The sequence below is a fragment of the Syzygium oleosum genome, unplaced genomic scaffold (assembly GCF_021117445.2).
Source record: "Syzygium oleosum isolate NSW1041296 unplaced genomic scaffold, Sole_v2.1 Sole_v2.11, whole genome shotgun sequence".
Lineage (NCBI taxonomy): Eukaryota > Viridiplantae > Streptophyta > Magnoliopsida > Myrtales > Myrtaceae > Syzygium > Syzygium oleosum.
The window spans coordinates 6,917,509-6,934,019 of NW_026607495.1; the positions used below are offsets into that span (position 1 = coordinate 6,917,509).

General features: G+C 36.9%; 1 protein-coding gene across 8 annotated transcripts in view; it reads left to right on the top strand.

The window, feature by feature from the left end:
- Positions 1-221: 221 nt before the first annotated feature.
- The window catches only part of LOC115687887 (disease resistance protein L6-like), a 30,862-nt gene continuing 14,572 nt past the window's right edge, over positions 222-16,511 (top strand). The window contains exons 1-11 of one of the 8 annotated variants that reach the window (XM_056315908.1): positions 222-1,057; positions 2,413-3,508; positions 6,633-6,944; positions 7,047-8,447; positions 9,683-9,967; positions 10,255-10,366; positions 11,663-11,845; positions 11,990-12,081; positions 12,742-12,825; positions 13,044-13,148; positions 14,198-14,536. In XM_056315908.1, coding sequence (XP_056171883.1) covers positions 369-1,057; positions 2,413-3,508; positions 6,633-6,944; positions 7,047-8,309 — 3,360 coding nt within the window. In that variant the 5' untranslated portion in view covers positions 222-368 and the 3' untranslated portion in view covers positions 8,310-8,447; positions 9,683-9,967; positions 10,255-10,366; ... (3 more) ...; positions 13,044-13,148; positions 14,198-14,536. Of the gene's footprint in view, positions 1,058-2,412; positions 3,509-6,632; positions 6,945-7,046; positions 8,448-9,682; positions 10,367-11,662; positions 11,846-11,989; positions 12,082-12,741; positions 12,826-13,008; positions 13,149-14,197; positions 14,537-16,511 lie in introns of all 8 variants that reach the window. The other 7 variants (XM_056315906.1, XM_056315905.1, XM_056315904.1 and 4 more) reach the window with 7 other exon arrangements.

Below are 16,511 nucleotides of genomic sequence, written 5' to 3' on the forward strand. Positions count from 1 at the left end.
TTAAAAAGTCTTTCCTAGAAAATAAATTTAACAAGGGGAAAGACAAAAACATTAAGCATTGATGTGTTCAAAGTGATCTTCACCTTAAAAGACGTGCAGTGAGGGCTATAGAAATACGTACCCTCATGCTAGCCGGCCCCATCCGAACCTTCAGTCAATTTTTGCGACATTAATTTGCAACCCCGTGAATAAATGACAGTGGTCGATGCATCAGCACGTGCTTACTGATTCTTTTTCAACATTGGCTGCTGTTTGGTTGGTCCAAATAATAATAAAATATACCAGACTTTCTTCTGTGGGCAATAAGAAGGCATATATTGGTCTTCTTCTCCGTCGCAAAACTAAGGGCAGAATCAGCGCAAGAAGAAATGCATCGTCCTCTTTTTGGCCGTTCTTTCGCCGTGCTCGTGGCCCCGATCCTTCTCTCCGTGATTGCGTTCAATTTTCTCACTAGGAAGAAATCTAGTGTTCGTAGAAATGCAGAAGGTGCTGGTATTGGCGAATTTGGTTCATCGACTGCACCGACAGAAACTAATTCTGGCGCATCTAGTTCATCAGCCGCACCGACAGAAACTAATAACGTTCCATCTGCTTCGTTGAATGCATCGGCTGGAAACTGCTACGATGTGTTCTTGAGTTTTAGAGGCCCAGATACTCGAGATGGCTTCACCGATCACCTCTATACCGGGCTCGTTGATGCCGGAATTCGTGCTTTCAGGGACGATGATGAGCTTCGCCAAGGCGAGGAGATTGGCCCAGATCTTTTGGCGGCCATCAAGAACAGTAAGATCTCGATCCCCATCCTCTCAGTGAATTATGGTTCGAGCAAATGGTGCCTTGATGAACTGGTTCAAATAATGGAGTGCAAGAATAATAACAAGGGTCATATAGTATTACCTATATTCTACAAAGTGGAACCAGCTCACGTGCGACACCAGATTGGGGATTTTGGAGAAGCATTTCGTACACGTTCGAGGCGTTTCGACCCAACGATCCTGAAGAAATGGGAGCAAGCACTCGTTAAAGTTAGTTCCTTGAAAGGATGGGAAGCCAAAAGGTACTTCACTTTTTCACCAAAACATTCGTTAGCGTCTTTTAATTTGTGTGGGTGTTTACGGTTGGTCTGATTCCTATATGCTTCATTTTCCTTTTTCATTTTTCGTTATTTTTATAAAAGAAAAAAGCTGAAGTCTTCCTAGCAGTAAGATCCTGATTTTAATGATATCGACCAATCGAATAATAAATTTTATTGTTAAGATCCCATTCACTTCAATTATATAAAGATTATTTTAATGAATTTTTACTCTTATATCCAAAGATTTCATAATATGGTGCCATTTTTTTTTTCATTTTTACAGCATAAACTACATTAATCTACATCACGAACTTTATAATTACATATTTATTAGAGATTAATGATACAACTTATTGGTGGTTCCTATTTAAAGCTTACAACATCATATATCGTGCATGTTGATGGTCAAAGCCATAATTCTTTATCTTCCCAAGTTACATGTACTAAATCATTAATGTTGTTATTTTTACAAAAGAAATATTTAATTGGTTATGTGTGATGATGTTAGATATGAAAAAGCAAAAAAAGATCATCTTTATTATATGTTTGTTTAAATAATTTCAATGCAATTTTCCTATCTTCAACTCATAATTTCTATCTCATACACTTGCATAAATCGAGGCAATGTTCTTTTTTTGGGGAAAAATTATTCTTCTACTTCTTTTAAAATCAATGTTCGGTTAATTAATATCATAGCACATGGATACTCAAAAGGAAAACAAAGTACGGCTTGTTATTATCCCTTGACGCAATGACTGTTGAGAGCACAAATCTAGAACAATACTGAATTCACAACACGCGTAGAAACTTGCAAACATGTAGAATTGCACAAATAAGGAGAAATTCCCTCAATTGTATTCAGGTAGTTCACTATATAGCGGTTCGAACAACTCTTCGGATAGATATTACAGGACACGAATTTCTCTTCCATCAAAATTTATGTCATATTTATTGAAAAATGATTGGACTCTCGTACATGGCTGGCTTATTGGACTTTTCCTTATTCAAATTCTCTAAAAAAATTTCAAAGTCACATCCTGTCATCGACATCATCCTTGATAGCTTTAACAAACAACGAGTTTAAATTTTGATTCAAATTCATAACATATTCAATTCAAATTTATTAGCACTATCGTCAAGTTTCTTCCGGCTCATGTGAAGCAACGACCAACATTTCCCATTTTATTCTTAGCATATAAGATAACACATGGAGGTGTGACAAAAGCAATTTTTAAAGTTTTGCAATTTATCCCCAAATTTGTTTATTATTGTGTTCTAATTAGAGAAATAACTTAAAATTACCGTTGCCACATGTTTGAACTCATCGCATTTGATAGGAAGGAAGGAGAATTGGTGAAATTGGTCATCCAAAAAGTGTTGAGCGAGTTGAAGAAAGAGTTTGAGTTGGTTATTCCTGAATATTTGGTCGGAATTGATGGTCATGTGGAGGAGGTTATGAAATTTATAGGTAATCATTCCAGTGCTACCAAATTTATCGGAATCCACGGAATGGGAGGCATTGGTAAGACAACTCTTGCGAAAACCATCTACAACAAGCTCTCCAATCAATTTGAGTATCGTAGCTTCATTGTAGATATTAGGGAATTATGTCAGTGTCATGGACTTGAGTACTTGCAGAATCAACTATTGTATGATATATCGAATCAAAAAAATCAAGTTACTAATAAGGATGAAGGGACTAAGCTCATCTCATTGATGTTCAAAGATAAGAAAGTCCTCATTCTTCTTGATGATGTGGATGATCATGATCAGTTGAAGGCTTTGGCTGGAGATCACAATTGGTTTTCTTCTGGAAGTAGGATCCTTATTACCACTAGAAATAGCAGTATTTTTGACAATGTAGGGGTGGACTACAAATATGAACATAAGGAAATGGACAAGAATGATTCCATGGTTCTGTTTTGTAGACATGCATTTCGAAGGAGCTCTCCTCCAAGTGAATTTGAGGACCTTGCTCGTGATGTTATAGCTACCACCGGAGGGCTTCCCTTATCTCTTGAGGTTTTAGGTTCAACATTGTGCGGAAAAAAGCCAGAATTCTGGAGAGGTACAATAGACAAGTTAAAAAGAGTCCCTCATAAGAAAGTGCGAGAAAAGTTAAAGATAAGTTATGAAGTATTAGACTATGAACAAAAACAAATATTTTTGGATATCGCTTGCTTTTTCATTGGCACTGACAAAAGAATCGCATCCTATATGTGGGATGCCTGTGGCTTTTTCCCTGAGGAGGGAATTGAAGTATTGAGATTCATGTCATTAATAAAACTTGGAGATGATCATGAGCTTCGAATGCATGACCAATTGAGAGATCTTGGTAGAGATCTAGTTCATGAGGAAAACCAGCGAGAGCCTCAGTACCGTAGCAGGTTATGGGACTCTAAGGAAGTCCAGAAAGTGCTAAAGGAAAATAAGGTAACCGTTTCGTTTCTTTTTCTCACTTAGTTCGTGTTCTACGATTACAGTAATGTTGGTCCACTACTTAGTGCTTGCTCTAGTGAACAGAGGACCTTCTACTATTATTGCCCTCGAATGTTTCATTGACGTGATTAAAATGTAGGGAGGTTGCTCTCTCTTAGTAAGTATTGTAGTGTTATCTGAGATTTTTCGTAAGTGTATATTATGAAATTATCGCCAATAATGAGATACTTTCAAATTTTTTAGATAATTGATAGGGTTATTCAATTTTGGAAAGATGTTGAATTTCTATAATTGCTTCATTTACGTCTTCGACACATGCAATAAATAACTTGACTATGCTACTGTAAACTATAACTACTTAGGATATATAAATCATAGAATTATAATCTCTAGATGTTAAAATTAATATAATAGGACTAATGATGCCCGCATTTCTCATGAAATTTTAGTCATTATTCCATAATGGAGAATGGAAGGGATGTTATTTTATGTAATATTACGTTAGGAATTCCATTTAATAATATTCATAGGACAAGGACTGATTTAAAACTTACCGAATATGATAGGAACAAAAATTCCTTATATATAATATATATGTGTGTATATATATGTACAAATATCCATAACATCAAGCGTATTTTTTCTTTTTCTTCACAAAAATCCAGGAGATAAATACTCAAATCCTGTTTTGTAAAATTAAGTATGCAATTGTATATGCATTTGTGAAATTAATCAAAATTTTGACTCTACTACTTTTAATCCATCATTTGGTTTGACTCAAGTTGTTGCTTGAAAGACTCAAAGTGCGTGCGACCCATGTATAATCTCAAGAGCCAATTCATATATTAACAACTTCAAAGCCAATGTCTATTTATTATGTCTTTCGTACTGCACGATTAAATAAACGAAACTAACCAAAAGAAAAACGAATATGTTGTATATTTTTATATACAAATAAAATGGTATAGCTAAATTTTACAACTAAAAAGGTACATTTTTATATAATTATTTCAGTATTTTTGCATGACTCTTTTTCGCTCTTCATCCATGGTACTATCATAAAAAGAAGCCCAGCCTTTTGCATATGGGACAAAAATAACATTTCCTGTCAAAGTCATCTTTTCACTCGTGATAAAAATGACACTCGCCATCAATTCTTCCTATTCTCACATTAAATCGCCCGGTGTCGTCCTACATAGTTCATTGTGCGAACATGCACAATGAACCGCATTAATCATGACCACAAATGACTTCTTTTTTGTTTATTTACAAAAAGCCAGAAATTTTGTAAGAAAGATTATAAACAGAGTTTGTTAACAAGATTATAAAATAAAACACATCATCTTTTTTGGTGTGGGTTGACATGGCTCAATGTATACGTTAGCAAGGTGAGCAATCTAGGATACCCATGGCGATTTAACGATGATAATGGATGAAATTTATAACAGGTGCCAGCTTTGTTCTACGGTTAAATATTTGGGCTGTTTTTATGCCGTTAGAAAGGTTATGTTATTTTTGTCGTAGATGCCGATGGTTAAACTTTGTAGACGTTTGAACGGTTTTTTTGCATTTATCCCAAGTACAAAAGGTTGGGCTTATTTTCAGGATTTGGCCAAACTCTATTTATCGATTTTTGAAGGTGAAAAAAGTTACACCACACATAAAATTCTTGAAGATAGATAGGGTATCTTGATATTTTGAGAGGGAAGTTTATGGGAAAATGACTAATGTGAGTAGATTACTTATGTTGAAGATTTCTTCCTTTTTTTTTATATAGTTACTCTTCTCTTGGATTCCTTTTAGGTGTTGAGATCTGATTCCTTTCAAAATTATTATGTCAATCACCTATGAGTATCCATGAAATCTTGTATAGCATTGTGAATTACAATAGCAAAATTTTGGGTTCGGAGAAACTGATGTGGAAATTCATGAACTTTCTGTTTTACTTCTTGACTTCTTATGCATAAGTGATTTTTTTTTTCTTGTGAAAGCTTACTACACATTTGGTTCTCAAGAAGAACTATTCTATTTCCAATCTATTCCAATAAAGCAATTATTCCTTCATTTTGTTCAAAAATATATTAGAAATTACTATTCTTTCCCAATCAGGAATAGTTATTCCTTGGGGGGGCCAAGGAAAAGCTATTCCATGTAGGCTTGTAGCCAAGAGTAGCTTCAATTTTCCAATTGCAAAAATGTTTTGCACTTTTAACAATTAATATTTTTGGTATACATCAAAGTTATCGGGGTTTGTTTATTATATTTATTATACTTGAGTTACTCGGTTATTTATGATTATGATTATATCAGTTTGTAATCTATAGTTAAACTTAAATTAATGATAAAATAATAAGCTGTAGAGAATATTAATATAACTAATCAGTTATTTACGATTATGAATATATCAAAATGTAATCTATTGTTAAAACTAAAATTTATGATAAAATAATAAGTTGTAGAGAATATTAATATAACCAATATTATTGTCTTAGTTATTTATAATTAGAAAATAATTAATTAACAATATTTCAAGTCACTATTAGTAAAATAATAAGTACAAAATATATTAATATAACTACTATCACAATATTCGGTTTCTTGCAATTAGTTATTACTCCGATGGAAAATAAGAGTATATGTTTTTTTTTTATTAATGGCGTGAGTAGCACAATCGCGTAATATGCACGAAATTAGTATGAAATTTACATAGATAAAAAAATATATTTCTATTAAAATTGATCAAATCAAAATTTTGGTTTTGCACATTGCAATTTGATCAAATTCCCTGCATTGCATGCTTGTCTCAACTAGCATGGTAATGAAGCTGCAGTACCGAAAAGAAGAAGATTACATGTTGTAAAGTTTTTACTTTGAATGAGCCATTACATCATAATTCTTTTTAAGATCAGAATGCGTATGGCCAAATTTCAAAATGGAAGTTGACATCCTTCACTTTGTTAGCCTTCATAAATACTATTTATTGGCGTTAAGAGAAAATCATATCTTCACATTAGTGGTCTCTTGAACACATTAATGCACATCAATAGCAATTTGAACAAATAATATTAGGATACTCTAGTTGGATTTAGTATCAATGAACGTTGATTCTTTCTTATAGGGAACGGACAAGATTGAGGCCATTGATATGAGTGAAGGCAGCTCAAAAGGCTCTGGCAAAACAACCAAGCGAGATGGCAACAATTACACAGCAAAACAATTCAAGAATTTGACGAGTCTAAGATTCCTTCAAATGAAGAGGGCACATCTCAGTGGAGATTTTGAGAACTCAATTGAGGAGTTAAAGTGGCTCCGATGGCAATATTGTCCTGTGAATTTCAAAGTAAAAAATTTTCATGTAACGAAATTAGTTGTACTCAAATTGTCGGGCAGCAAGATAAATGATCAATGGGAAGGATGGAGTTCTTTCATGGTAAGAACAAGTCCTTTTTTTTTTAGCCTTTTATTTGTTCTTTTGAATTATAATCACTCTAGACTAATTCTTTGACAATTATTATTATTTTTATTTTACCAGACGGCGGAGAATCTCAAATATCTCGACCTCACAGATTGTGACTCCTTGGAAAATACGATCTTCCTCTCAGCTTTTAAGCATTTGGAGGTTCTCATCCTCGAAAATTGTCGAAGACTGAAGCAGATAGATCCTTCAATTGGAGACATGAAGGCCCTCCTTCGCTTGGATTTGATGGGGTGTCAGTCCCTTAGAAAGCTTCCAGCAGAAATAGAGTCTCTGGAGAATCTAGAGATTTTGAACATATCTGAAACCCGTATAAAAGAATTACCCAAGGGTATTGGGAGTTTGAGAAAGCTCCAAGAGTTATGCGCTTCATATTGCATAGATCTGAAAGGGGAAATGCCGGAAAGCATGTGCAATCTTTCTTCCCTACAACTCCTTGATGTTCTTGGCTGCCTCCAGCTCCAATCGTTGCCGGACAACCTTCCTTCCAGCGTAACAGATTTGAGCGTCACCTGTGGAAGCCGCAAATTGCCCTCACTTTCCCACTTAACCCATCTCAAGCGACTACGAGTTTATTCATGTGGATCTCTTGAGTGCATCGAAGTGCTTCCATCAACACTATTAAAGAATTCAGAATGCTCCCAACCGACAGACATTGAAGAATCAGAATTACCACAATCCCTAAACACTCCCTTCGAGCTGGAATTCTTGTACGTTCGGGCCTGTCAATCCATTAAAACAATGGACGTTTCACAGTTTATCCATCTAAGGACATTAAACGTCGCTAAGTGCCAGAATCTAGTTGAAGTTCGAGGTCTTGAACTTGACAAATTGATATATTTGGAAAGCTTGACTGTCTATCGGTGCGGTTCAATTGAGAAGCTGCTCCTTCCAAAATTCAAGAGCCTGAAGACATTAGATGCTAGAAAGTGCAAGAAATTAGCCGAAATTCAAGGCCTCGATGGGTTGGAGTTTTTGGAAATCCTTGATGTCTCTAAGAGCGATTCAATTAAAAGGCTAGACCTTCCAAAATCCGGGAGGCTGAAGATATTAGACGCTGATGCCTGCGAAAACTTAGCCGAAATTCAAGGCCTCGATAGGTTGGAGTTTTTGGAAAGCCTCGTTATCTCTGAGTGCGCTTCAATTGAAAGGCTGGATCTTCCAAAATCCGGGAGGTTGAAGACATTAAACGTTGAAGGCTGCAAAAACTTAGCCGAAATTCAAGGCCTCAATACGTTGGAGTTTTTGGAAGAACTGAGAATCGGTGGATGCGAGTCGCTCCAAACAATTCCAGAATTATTTGGTGTGTGGATTGATTGAAATTTCTAGAAATCAGATGAGGGATCAGACGAGGAATCAGACGAGAAATCAGACAAGGAATCAGACGATACGTACGACGAGAATGAGTCAATACAATGGAAATGATCCACATTTTCTAACGAAGGGTACATAAAGCAGGTAAGTTACCTTTGCTCTTTTGAGATCTACCGCCCAATTTTCATTTGTATTTTCTGCTTGCAATATCTTTCAAGATTTATGATCTTATCATTATTATCTCCTGGTTGACAATGTCATCATTGTATCCTTACTTGAATTCAAGGAATCCAGGGGAGATTAAAAGTTAATGTGTGCTTTGGCAAAATGATTCTGCTTATCACGCCGGTAACGGAAATAGATGAAAAGGCTTTCTAAGCGCATCATTTGTTATTAGTCTTCGGGTAGGATCCTTCATCCTATGCAGAAAAATAAAGATTCTCGACGTTCGATTGATTCTGGAATACTGGAGGATTGAATAAAAACTGATGTATGCAGGTATTTCATAGTATGCCAAAGGTCATTGTATCGGTTGAGAAATGCTAAATGAAGGACCCTATATGGCGGTCCTTCTAATGTGAGGTTTTAGTTTGCTCTGCACTCATCATGCTGTTCACGACTGGATGTTTCTAAGGTACACTTACGAGTGAATTTACGGAGCTAAAGGAGCATGTTGATAGGGCTTTAGTTAGTATGCATACGCCAATGACTTGGGATAAAACTTGTCCAACCATTGAGTTCCACACATTTTATCTCACAGAACTGTCCGCATTAGATGATTAAGGTAATCGTATCTGTCTAGAAATGCTGAATGCAAGAACGAGCTATTCTCCTAGTGGTGTGGTTGTGAGTGAACTAGCAAACAGGGCAGAAGCAAAAGCATCTTGAATTATTTGGATCGATCGAGAAAAATTCCAATCGAATTTTTCTGACTATGGATTCATGTTCGTTTGGTTTGAATCTAGGATATACCTACTCCAAGGCTAATAATAGATTATCCGAAAGAATGTATCTTAATGTTTGTAGAGTTGGTACAGCCATCTTTCATGTACATGAACTTTTGAGCCGAGCAAGACATTAACTAGATTGTCTTTTGACATAATCGGCTGTACTGTGAGATAGTTCCTTATATTGTGCATAAGCTCTTGTTAGTTCATTTACTTGCTGAAAAGGAAAACACAGGAAGCATTTCCATAAGTTTCCTGAGGAAAATTTTCGGTATTCCATATGCCATTTGAAAATTGTCTTGCATTTATTCTAATGCAAGAATAGCACATGATGATAAGGAAAAGAATCATACTATGTCCCACAAAAGCAGGCAACTTGAGTTGAATACACTATGCTAATTTGATCAAAGCTTCTGTGGTTGATGATGTTAGATGCCGCATTAGTTTGATCCAAAGAGTTCAAAAAGAATATCGAGTTTGACAAACAGAGATCCCTAAACTTTGGAGTATTATCAGTAGTTCGTTGATGTTAGTTGCCGGATTGATTTCTTCTGACTCACTGGCAGGATTCATTTATCATTCCACTGGTGGATGTAAATGCTGAAATATCCAAGAGAGTTTTCACAAGGCGCTTCTAAAAGGAATCGAAATCATCGAAGGATTAGGAGCTCGATGTTTCTTGAACTTCTCGAACCCTAACAATGCATCCTTGGAAAGGTAAAGGATGTTTGCATGTTGTCATCCCAAATTGCCCTGATTATATTTAACTGAAGCTTTGCAGAGCTGAAACTGTCCGCCTCCACTCCTGTAATCAAGTCTGTCTGTCTGTCTCTCTCGTCCTTATTTTCTCTCCCGCCTATTCCTCCCCTGCAATTTTCTCTGCATACTTTGGGTCTCACTGGCTTCTCAAGTTCGGCTCCCGGTGTTCTTTTGCAACCTAATGGGTGGTCAACCTGATTGGTCCGACTCGGATTTGTGAAGTTTGCTCGATTTCTGATTGGCAGGTGAAGATGGCAGAGTGGAATCCGGAGAAGGATTTGCTGGCATTGGTCAAGGAAGACTCAAAGGTGGTGCTTCATCGCTTCAATTGGCAGAGGCTGTGGACAGTCTCTCCTGGTAATTGCTTCGACTAAAGAAAGTTATCTTTTTAATTCAGCATGTTCGTTTCTTCAACAATGGCTTCTTGTGCCCTCTAAGTCATTGGCCTTATCTTGTTTACTTCTTTTGCTTTTCCTAAATGTGCTATGCTTCCTTTTCTTGAGAGGAACCGCTGTAATTGCCAATCTAGCTCGATTTGCGTTCGATGGAGAATTGGACGAATATAGAGGTGAAGTGCTTGAAAGTCTGAATGAGAACATGATGTTGAACTAAGAATTTGGTGTTTTACAGAAAAACAAAGAGTGAAGGAAGGTGATTCAAGTGGAAATCTAGAGATGACTTAGTTGCAAACAAAGAATTCCAAGCTGATACCAGTTGAATGTAGGGACTTTTAGTTATAGGCGCGATAGATTCCTACCAACTTTTAGACAATGTTGGTGCCTTAGGGGATTTTTTCCCTAACTTAACCGACTGTCATCTAGACCAACCGGAAGTATACCATACTACTGTATTTCCATCTTGTTTCCCTTCTGGGTACACCAGTTAAAGTGTCCATGAAAATAAAGAACTTGAATTGGAGGGGCTGTCATTTATGCTAGATAGACTAGTTATGTCAGATGCAGAAATGCTTGATGCCACATGGAGTTGGTAGGTTTAGGCCCTGCAGAATACCATCTCAATGCTTTCAGGCATCTATATAGTTTTCCTTAGATTTCTAATGCTGACTCTCACAATGTACATGCTACTTCTGGCTCCTCTTCTTCCTCTTTTTTACTGATTGAGCGTTCCGTACACGGACATATTTAATGTATACTAGATTGTAGAGTATAGGCTGGAAAGTTTCTCACATTTTGTCCTACTTGATGTTAATTTATCTTCTTCTGATTATAGAGGGGCATTTTGTCGCATCATTTTAATTAATCAAGTTCACTAGTGGGAGTTTTACTTGTTAATGGTATATCTCAAGCTATGCTGCATTCTTGTATGACAATCTCGTCGAGAGGGATGGAGTAAGGAATTGGAGAAAGTGCAGAGACAAGGAGTGTAGAGGGAGCTGAATTCAAGTATCTTAAGTTCTTATATGACTTTATCTCTTGGTAATTCAAATTCGTAAGAGGTTAGGAATAGATGCCTAGCCTTGGCAATTCTCGCTATCTATTCCCACTGGAAATATTTAGAGAGGAGGCGTTTTTTCTCCAGAAACATCTGAATGCTTAGCGCGCATCATATTGTCTTCTGGATTTGGAGAACATGTTGTTGAGTGCACTAGAGTACTTGAGCTAACCCTCGAATGGTTTCTGTAAAAATCCTAAGTTGTAGATACAAGTACTCTTGCGATCCTTGCCTGAAGTTAGCTTTCGTGGATCCACTCCACCTCGAGGTTCCAAAGCGGAACAACAAGATTCATCTTTGGATTGAGATAATGGATTGGAGGTTGCCCAAAAGATATAGGCTTTGCCTCACTTCACAAATTTTAACTAACATTTTCTGGTTTCTGTGCGTTCTCTATCTTCCCTCTTCTTCTATTCTTTCTCTCTCTCCGTTGTTTCTTCGGTTGTTTTTTTATGAACCCACTTTTCTTTGCACATTCGTTGTGTGTCATCAATACTGGCTTCTCTTAATTATTCTAATCTACTCCAGGTAAATGTATAACATCATTATGCTGGCGTCCTGATGGCAAGGTTGTTGTATTGGGATTTGAAGATGGTACAGTTTAACTGCATGATGTAGAAGTAAGTTTTCCATGCTATTGCTGTAATGTTACCCTCATTACTTCTCAACAAGAAATTTCTCCTGCAGGAATCCTTAATCATCAGAATGTGTTCTTCTCTGATATCGTTTGCGAAATATTCTGAATTGCTCAAAAGCTGCATGATGCAATGCAAACAGCGAGCTTGCCAAATGAACATTTAGCTGCTAATAGAGATGGCAATCCATGTGTAATGGTCATGTTTGCCAATGTCAAGTTAATATGGACTGTTAGATAGGTCAATCTGAGCAGGATAAGCTTAACAAATCTTATTAGATCATTGAACATGGCCCATTTGTTAAATAGGTCGACAAATGAGAAGAGATGAATAGTCTGTTCAAATAATTAGATCGAATGGGTCATTCCAATCCATACATGACCGACAGCATGAATAACTAATACAATATGTACAATGTTCATATCTTCATTGATGTTAAAGCCTTAAGCTTATTAACCATCATCCACTTCATGGACTCGTTTTGCTCGGAAGAGAGTTTGTTTTTACATAATACATAATGAAAACCAACGTAGCTTTCTTTACTTAACTATGGATATGTGGTGTGCTGCTTTTTATATGCTACTGCTTGCAGCAGTTACACATGCTGTTTATAATAGTTTCTAACATGGTATAAATATCAAGCAGAATGGAAAACTGTTGAGAAGCTTGAAGTCCCGTGCGGTAGCAGTGGTGTGTCTCAATTGGGAGGAAGATGCCCATGTGAGCAGAGTATGCATCTTTCAACTTAAAAGTTGATACGTCTTCTTGATCTTGATTCTTAACAGACAATATTTTATTCTTCATATCTTACATGTTATTTCTAATGGTTTGTTTGCAGTTAAGTTTTAAACTTAGAATCTTATTTTGCAGTCCAACAGCTTTAATATTTTCTGCCTTGATATATCTTGTCAGGTTAGTAAGATGTCTTACCCTCATTATTGTCTCAGAGAAACAATGCAGAGAGTTAGAGAATTACTACAGTTTGGAGGATTTGGGGACACTGAATATTTGCGGAGGACACTTGCGAAGGAATCTCAATAGATGGAACGTAGGTATTAGCAAAAGAATTAGAAAAGCTGAAATGTAATAGAATCTTGTTCGTGTATAGAAGTTCTTACTTGAATGTGTTGCTTATTGCTCTTTCATCATAAATTCTTCACATTAAGGCTGTGTTCATTTGCGGAAAAATATTTTTTCGGAAAATATTTTTCGCGTTTTCCGGTGTTCAGGGGCGGAAAATGTTTTCCGTGGGAAAACATTTTCCTTCCCCACCCCCAAATCCTTCATTGTTTTGAGGAAAATGATTTCCTCTTTTCACAAAGAGGAAATCATTTTCCCCCAAATTGAAGGCAAAATTGCCCATGGAAGGGAAAATATTTTCCGTGGGAGAGGAAGTTGATCGCCGGTCACCACCGTTGGCCGCTGGTCGCCGGTCGCCGGCCGCCCGCCGTCGCCGCTGCCGGTCGCCCGCCGTCGCCGCCGCCGGCCGCCGGCGACCGGCGGCGGCCGGCGGTCACCGGTGAAAAATATTTTCCGAAACTTTTTCATATTGGTCACCGAACACCGGAAAATTATGTTCCGGGAAAACATTTTCCAGGAAAATGACTTCCGGTTTCCGCCAAACGAATGGAGCCTAATGCTAATCTACTTTTTCCATTCATAAATGTTCTTAAACATGCTACCTATTTTTTTGGTCAAATCTTAAACATGCTACCTCAGTGGTAAAAATATGAACTATGTGATAAATCATTGATGTCATATGTTATTTGAAGTGATTGCTTTTTCGCCCCTTCAAGTCTGGTCCTCATTGCTGATATGTTTACCAAATGTGAAATTCTGGATCTCTTTGTATGCATAACAAGAGTTTGAGTATGTTTACCCGGGCTCAAAATTGGTTTCTGTAAACATTCCAATCCTTTAAAAAAAAGCTTGTGCTTTTGGTTTTGAGAGTAGTTTTCCTTTTATGCATCAACTGCTTTCAAAGTGTTACCAAACGCATTTTCTGTTCTGTTTTAGTTCTCATATTGAAATCAGAACAGACTTTTGAGAATCTTTGTCAGCCGAATGCCTCCTTAGATTATCAATCTCTTTCTGTCTGCAGAAACAATGAACTTCATCAAGTTGCTTACAGGCTTTGAACATTGAAGATTTACTTCATGTCATCCGGATATCATTATCAGTCATGCATAAGCAGTGGGCTGATGCCATCAACATATTTCATGAGAAGTTTGATTTGCTGTCAAACCTTATTAGTGACCATGGCAAGTGGTACTGTTAATACAGAGCGGTAGATGGCGTTTCATTTTTCTTCATTTAACTGTTTTCGTTTGCTTATCTAGGTCTTGACTCTTCTCCTCAGGAGGAATTTTTGAGTCTTCTCGGTGGTGCTAGGACCAGTCCTGCAGTCCATCAGTTTCTTGTTAATTCTGTGGGTAAAGTGGTATGGCTGGTTTTTTAAGCTCCGATGCTGCTGTAGGACCTTTGTTTTTTTTATTGGTTTTTATAATCTTAGTATGCTAGTTTGTTTAGCAATAGGGTATGAAGCGTGTATCAAAAGCTGTCTGTGGGGCTGGAAAAGAACTTCAGCTGGTTGTCCTCAATCATCTGCAAGTGCACGTTATTATCTTTGCATTTGGCCTTTTTCCCTGATAAATAATTAAGTTTGACGCTTCTCAGAGAACAGTCTTGGAGGTGATTAGATAGAAATAGGAATTTGTTACAGTAAGTTATGCTTCGCACATCTTGAGACACCATATTTGTCAGAACATCCTTATGTTGATTCTTCATACGAACTATCATATGCAATGATATGAATCACCAACATAAAGTGGCTGGAAAGAGTGAAGTAAAATCTGATTTGAGTTTGATTCAACAAGTTGGCAATCTCTCCTATAACCGTATAATGGAAATTGTAAGTCATTAATCATTGGTTATGGGAAATTTATACTACCAAATTCCACTCGTTGCACTCACTGTAGTAAGTGAAACTCTTCTTTCCTTTGTTAAGTTTACTGTCAACAAGCTAAGGATGAGAATGAAAACTCAGTTATATGAAGAAAATGAGCAGAAAACTAATTGGTGGGTGCTCGGATGATAGTGAATGGATCCTACATGGATCTAATCTGTGATGCTTAACCATGGTTATGGGGGCCTCTGTTCACAATCATTTGTTTCGTGCTTAGATGTGAGAATTGATTATTTTATATTATTATTTTTTTATCGTATCTTTAGATCACGATTTTTGATGTAACACCTCTTTTTTGGCAAAATAATGCAGAGGATGTTGAGTCCTAGTATTGAAATTGGTTTACTAAGTCACGTGCCAAATAGATTCGTGTTAGGTGTTTGCGACGTACTTACGTATTATAATCGCATTTCGCCTCTTCAAATCAGTTTTCTATACTATTCTTAGTCCCTAGTATTGCTCCGTTTTTGGTAGTGTGTTGGTAGCTCTTTGGATCCAAAGTTTCTCTTGAACTTTTTAGATCTTGACTTTCAGTAGTAGCGGCACCCTTTTGTAACAGTGATCTTACTCGCAAAACGAATTACAACTGTGAGTTAATGGAGTGTTTTTTCCCTTGATAAATGCATGGTATGTGGATGATGGTTATGCTGATTAGCACAAAATCATATGTGAAATGTTGATGTTAGTACTTGAAACTATATGGTTGGATAACAAGTGTTGGAATAAAGGGTAATTGGAATAACTTAAAATCTTCATAAAGGTATAAGTTTCTTTTTATAGATTATATAGTTCACCTGTAAAGCACCAAGGGGGTGCAACCCATAACAAAAGGAGCCCAAAAAACTAAAGCCATATACAAAACAACTCCCAAAACTGAAAGGGAGCTCAAAGGCCAGATAAATCATTGACTAATCAACCAAGGCATTTACATCTATATGCATGTTTGCACTATATCAAAAGTGTATTACTTTAAGCCAAATTTCCATCAAATAGAATGGAAGATTTCTCTTCATCAGAAGCTCTCTTGCTCCGCTCCTTCCAAAGCTCTCTTGTTCCGCTCCTTCCAAATCAGCCAAAAGACACGGGAATTGAGTTAATCCTACCTGTTGTGCTGTTAGCGAATGCCCTGCCATGCCCAAAGTTCTTGCTCGATAAAACCTCCGGTAGCCCAAGATAACATGGTGCAAGCATAGGGAACTGTCCAAACCATTCTTGTTCAAGTACAGTGAAGGAGGAGATGCCGCACGGACTATGCCTCCTTTTGCGGAGGAAAAACCTGTTAACCAGTTTTTGCCTCATATCTAAAGTAAGGATTTGTTCCCAGGTTTCTTCCCAAGCAGAAAGAGAAACTCTAATTGGAATCCTCACTTTCCAAATCGCTTTCTGAGGAAAATCTGTTCTACCACAAATCTGCCTATCGAGCAGCTTGTAGTAAGACTTTACAGAAAAA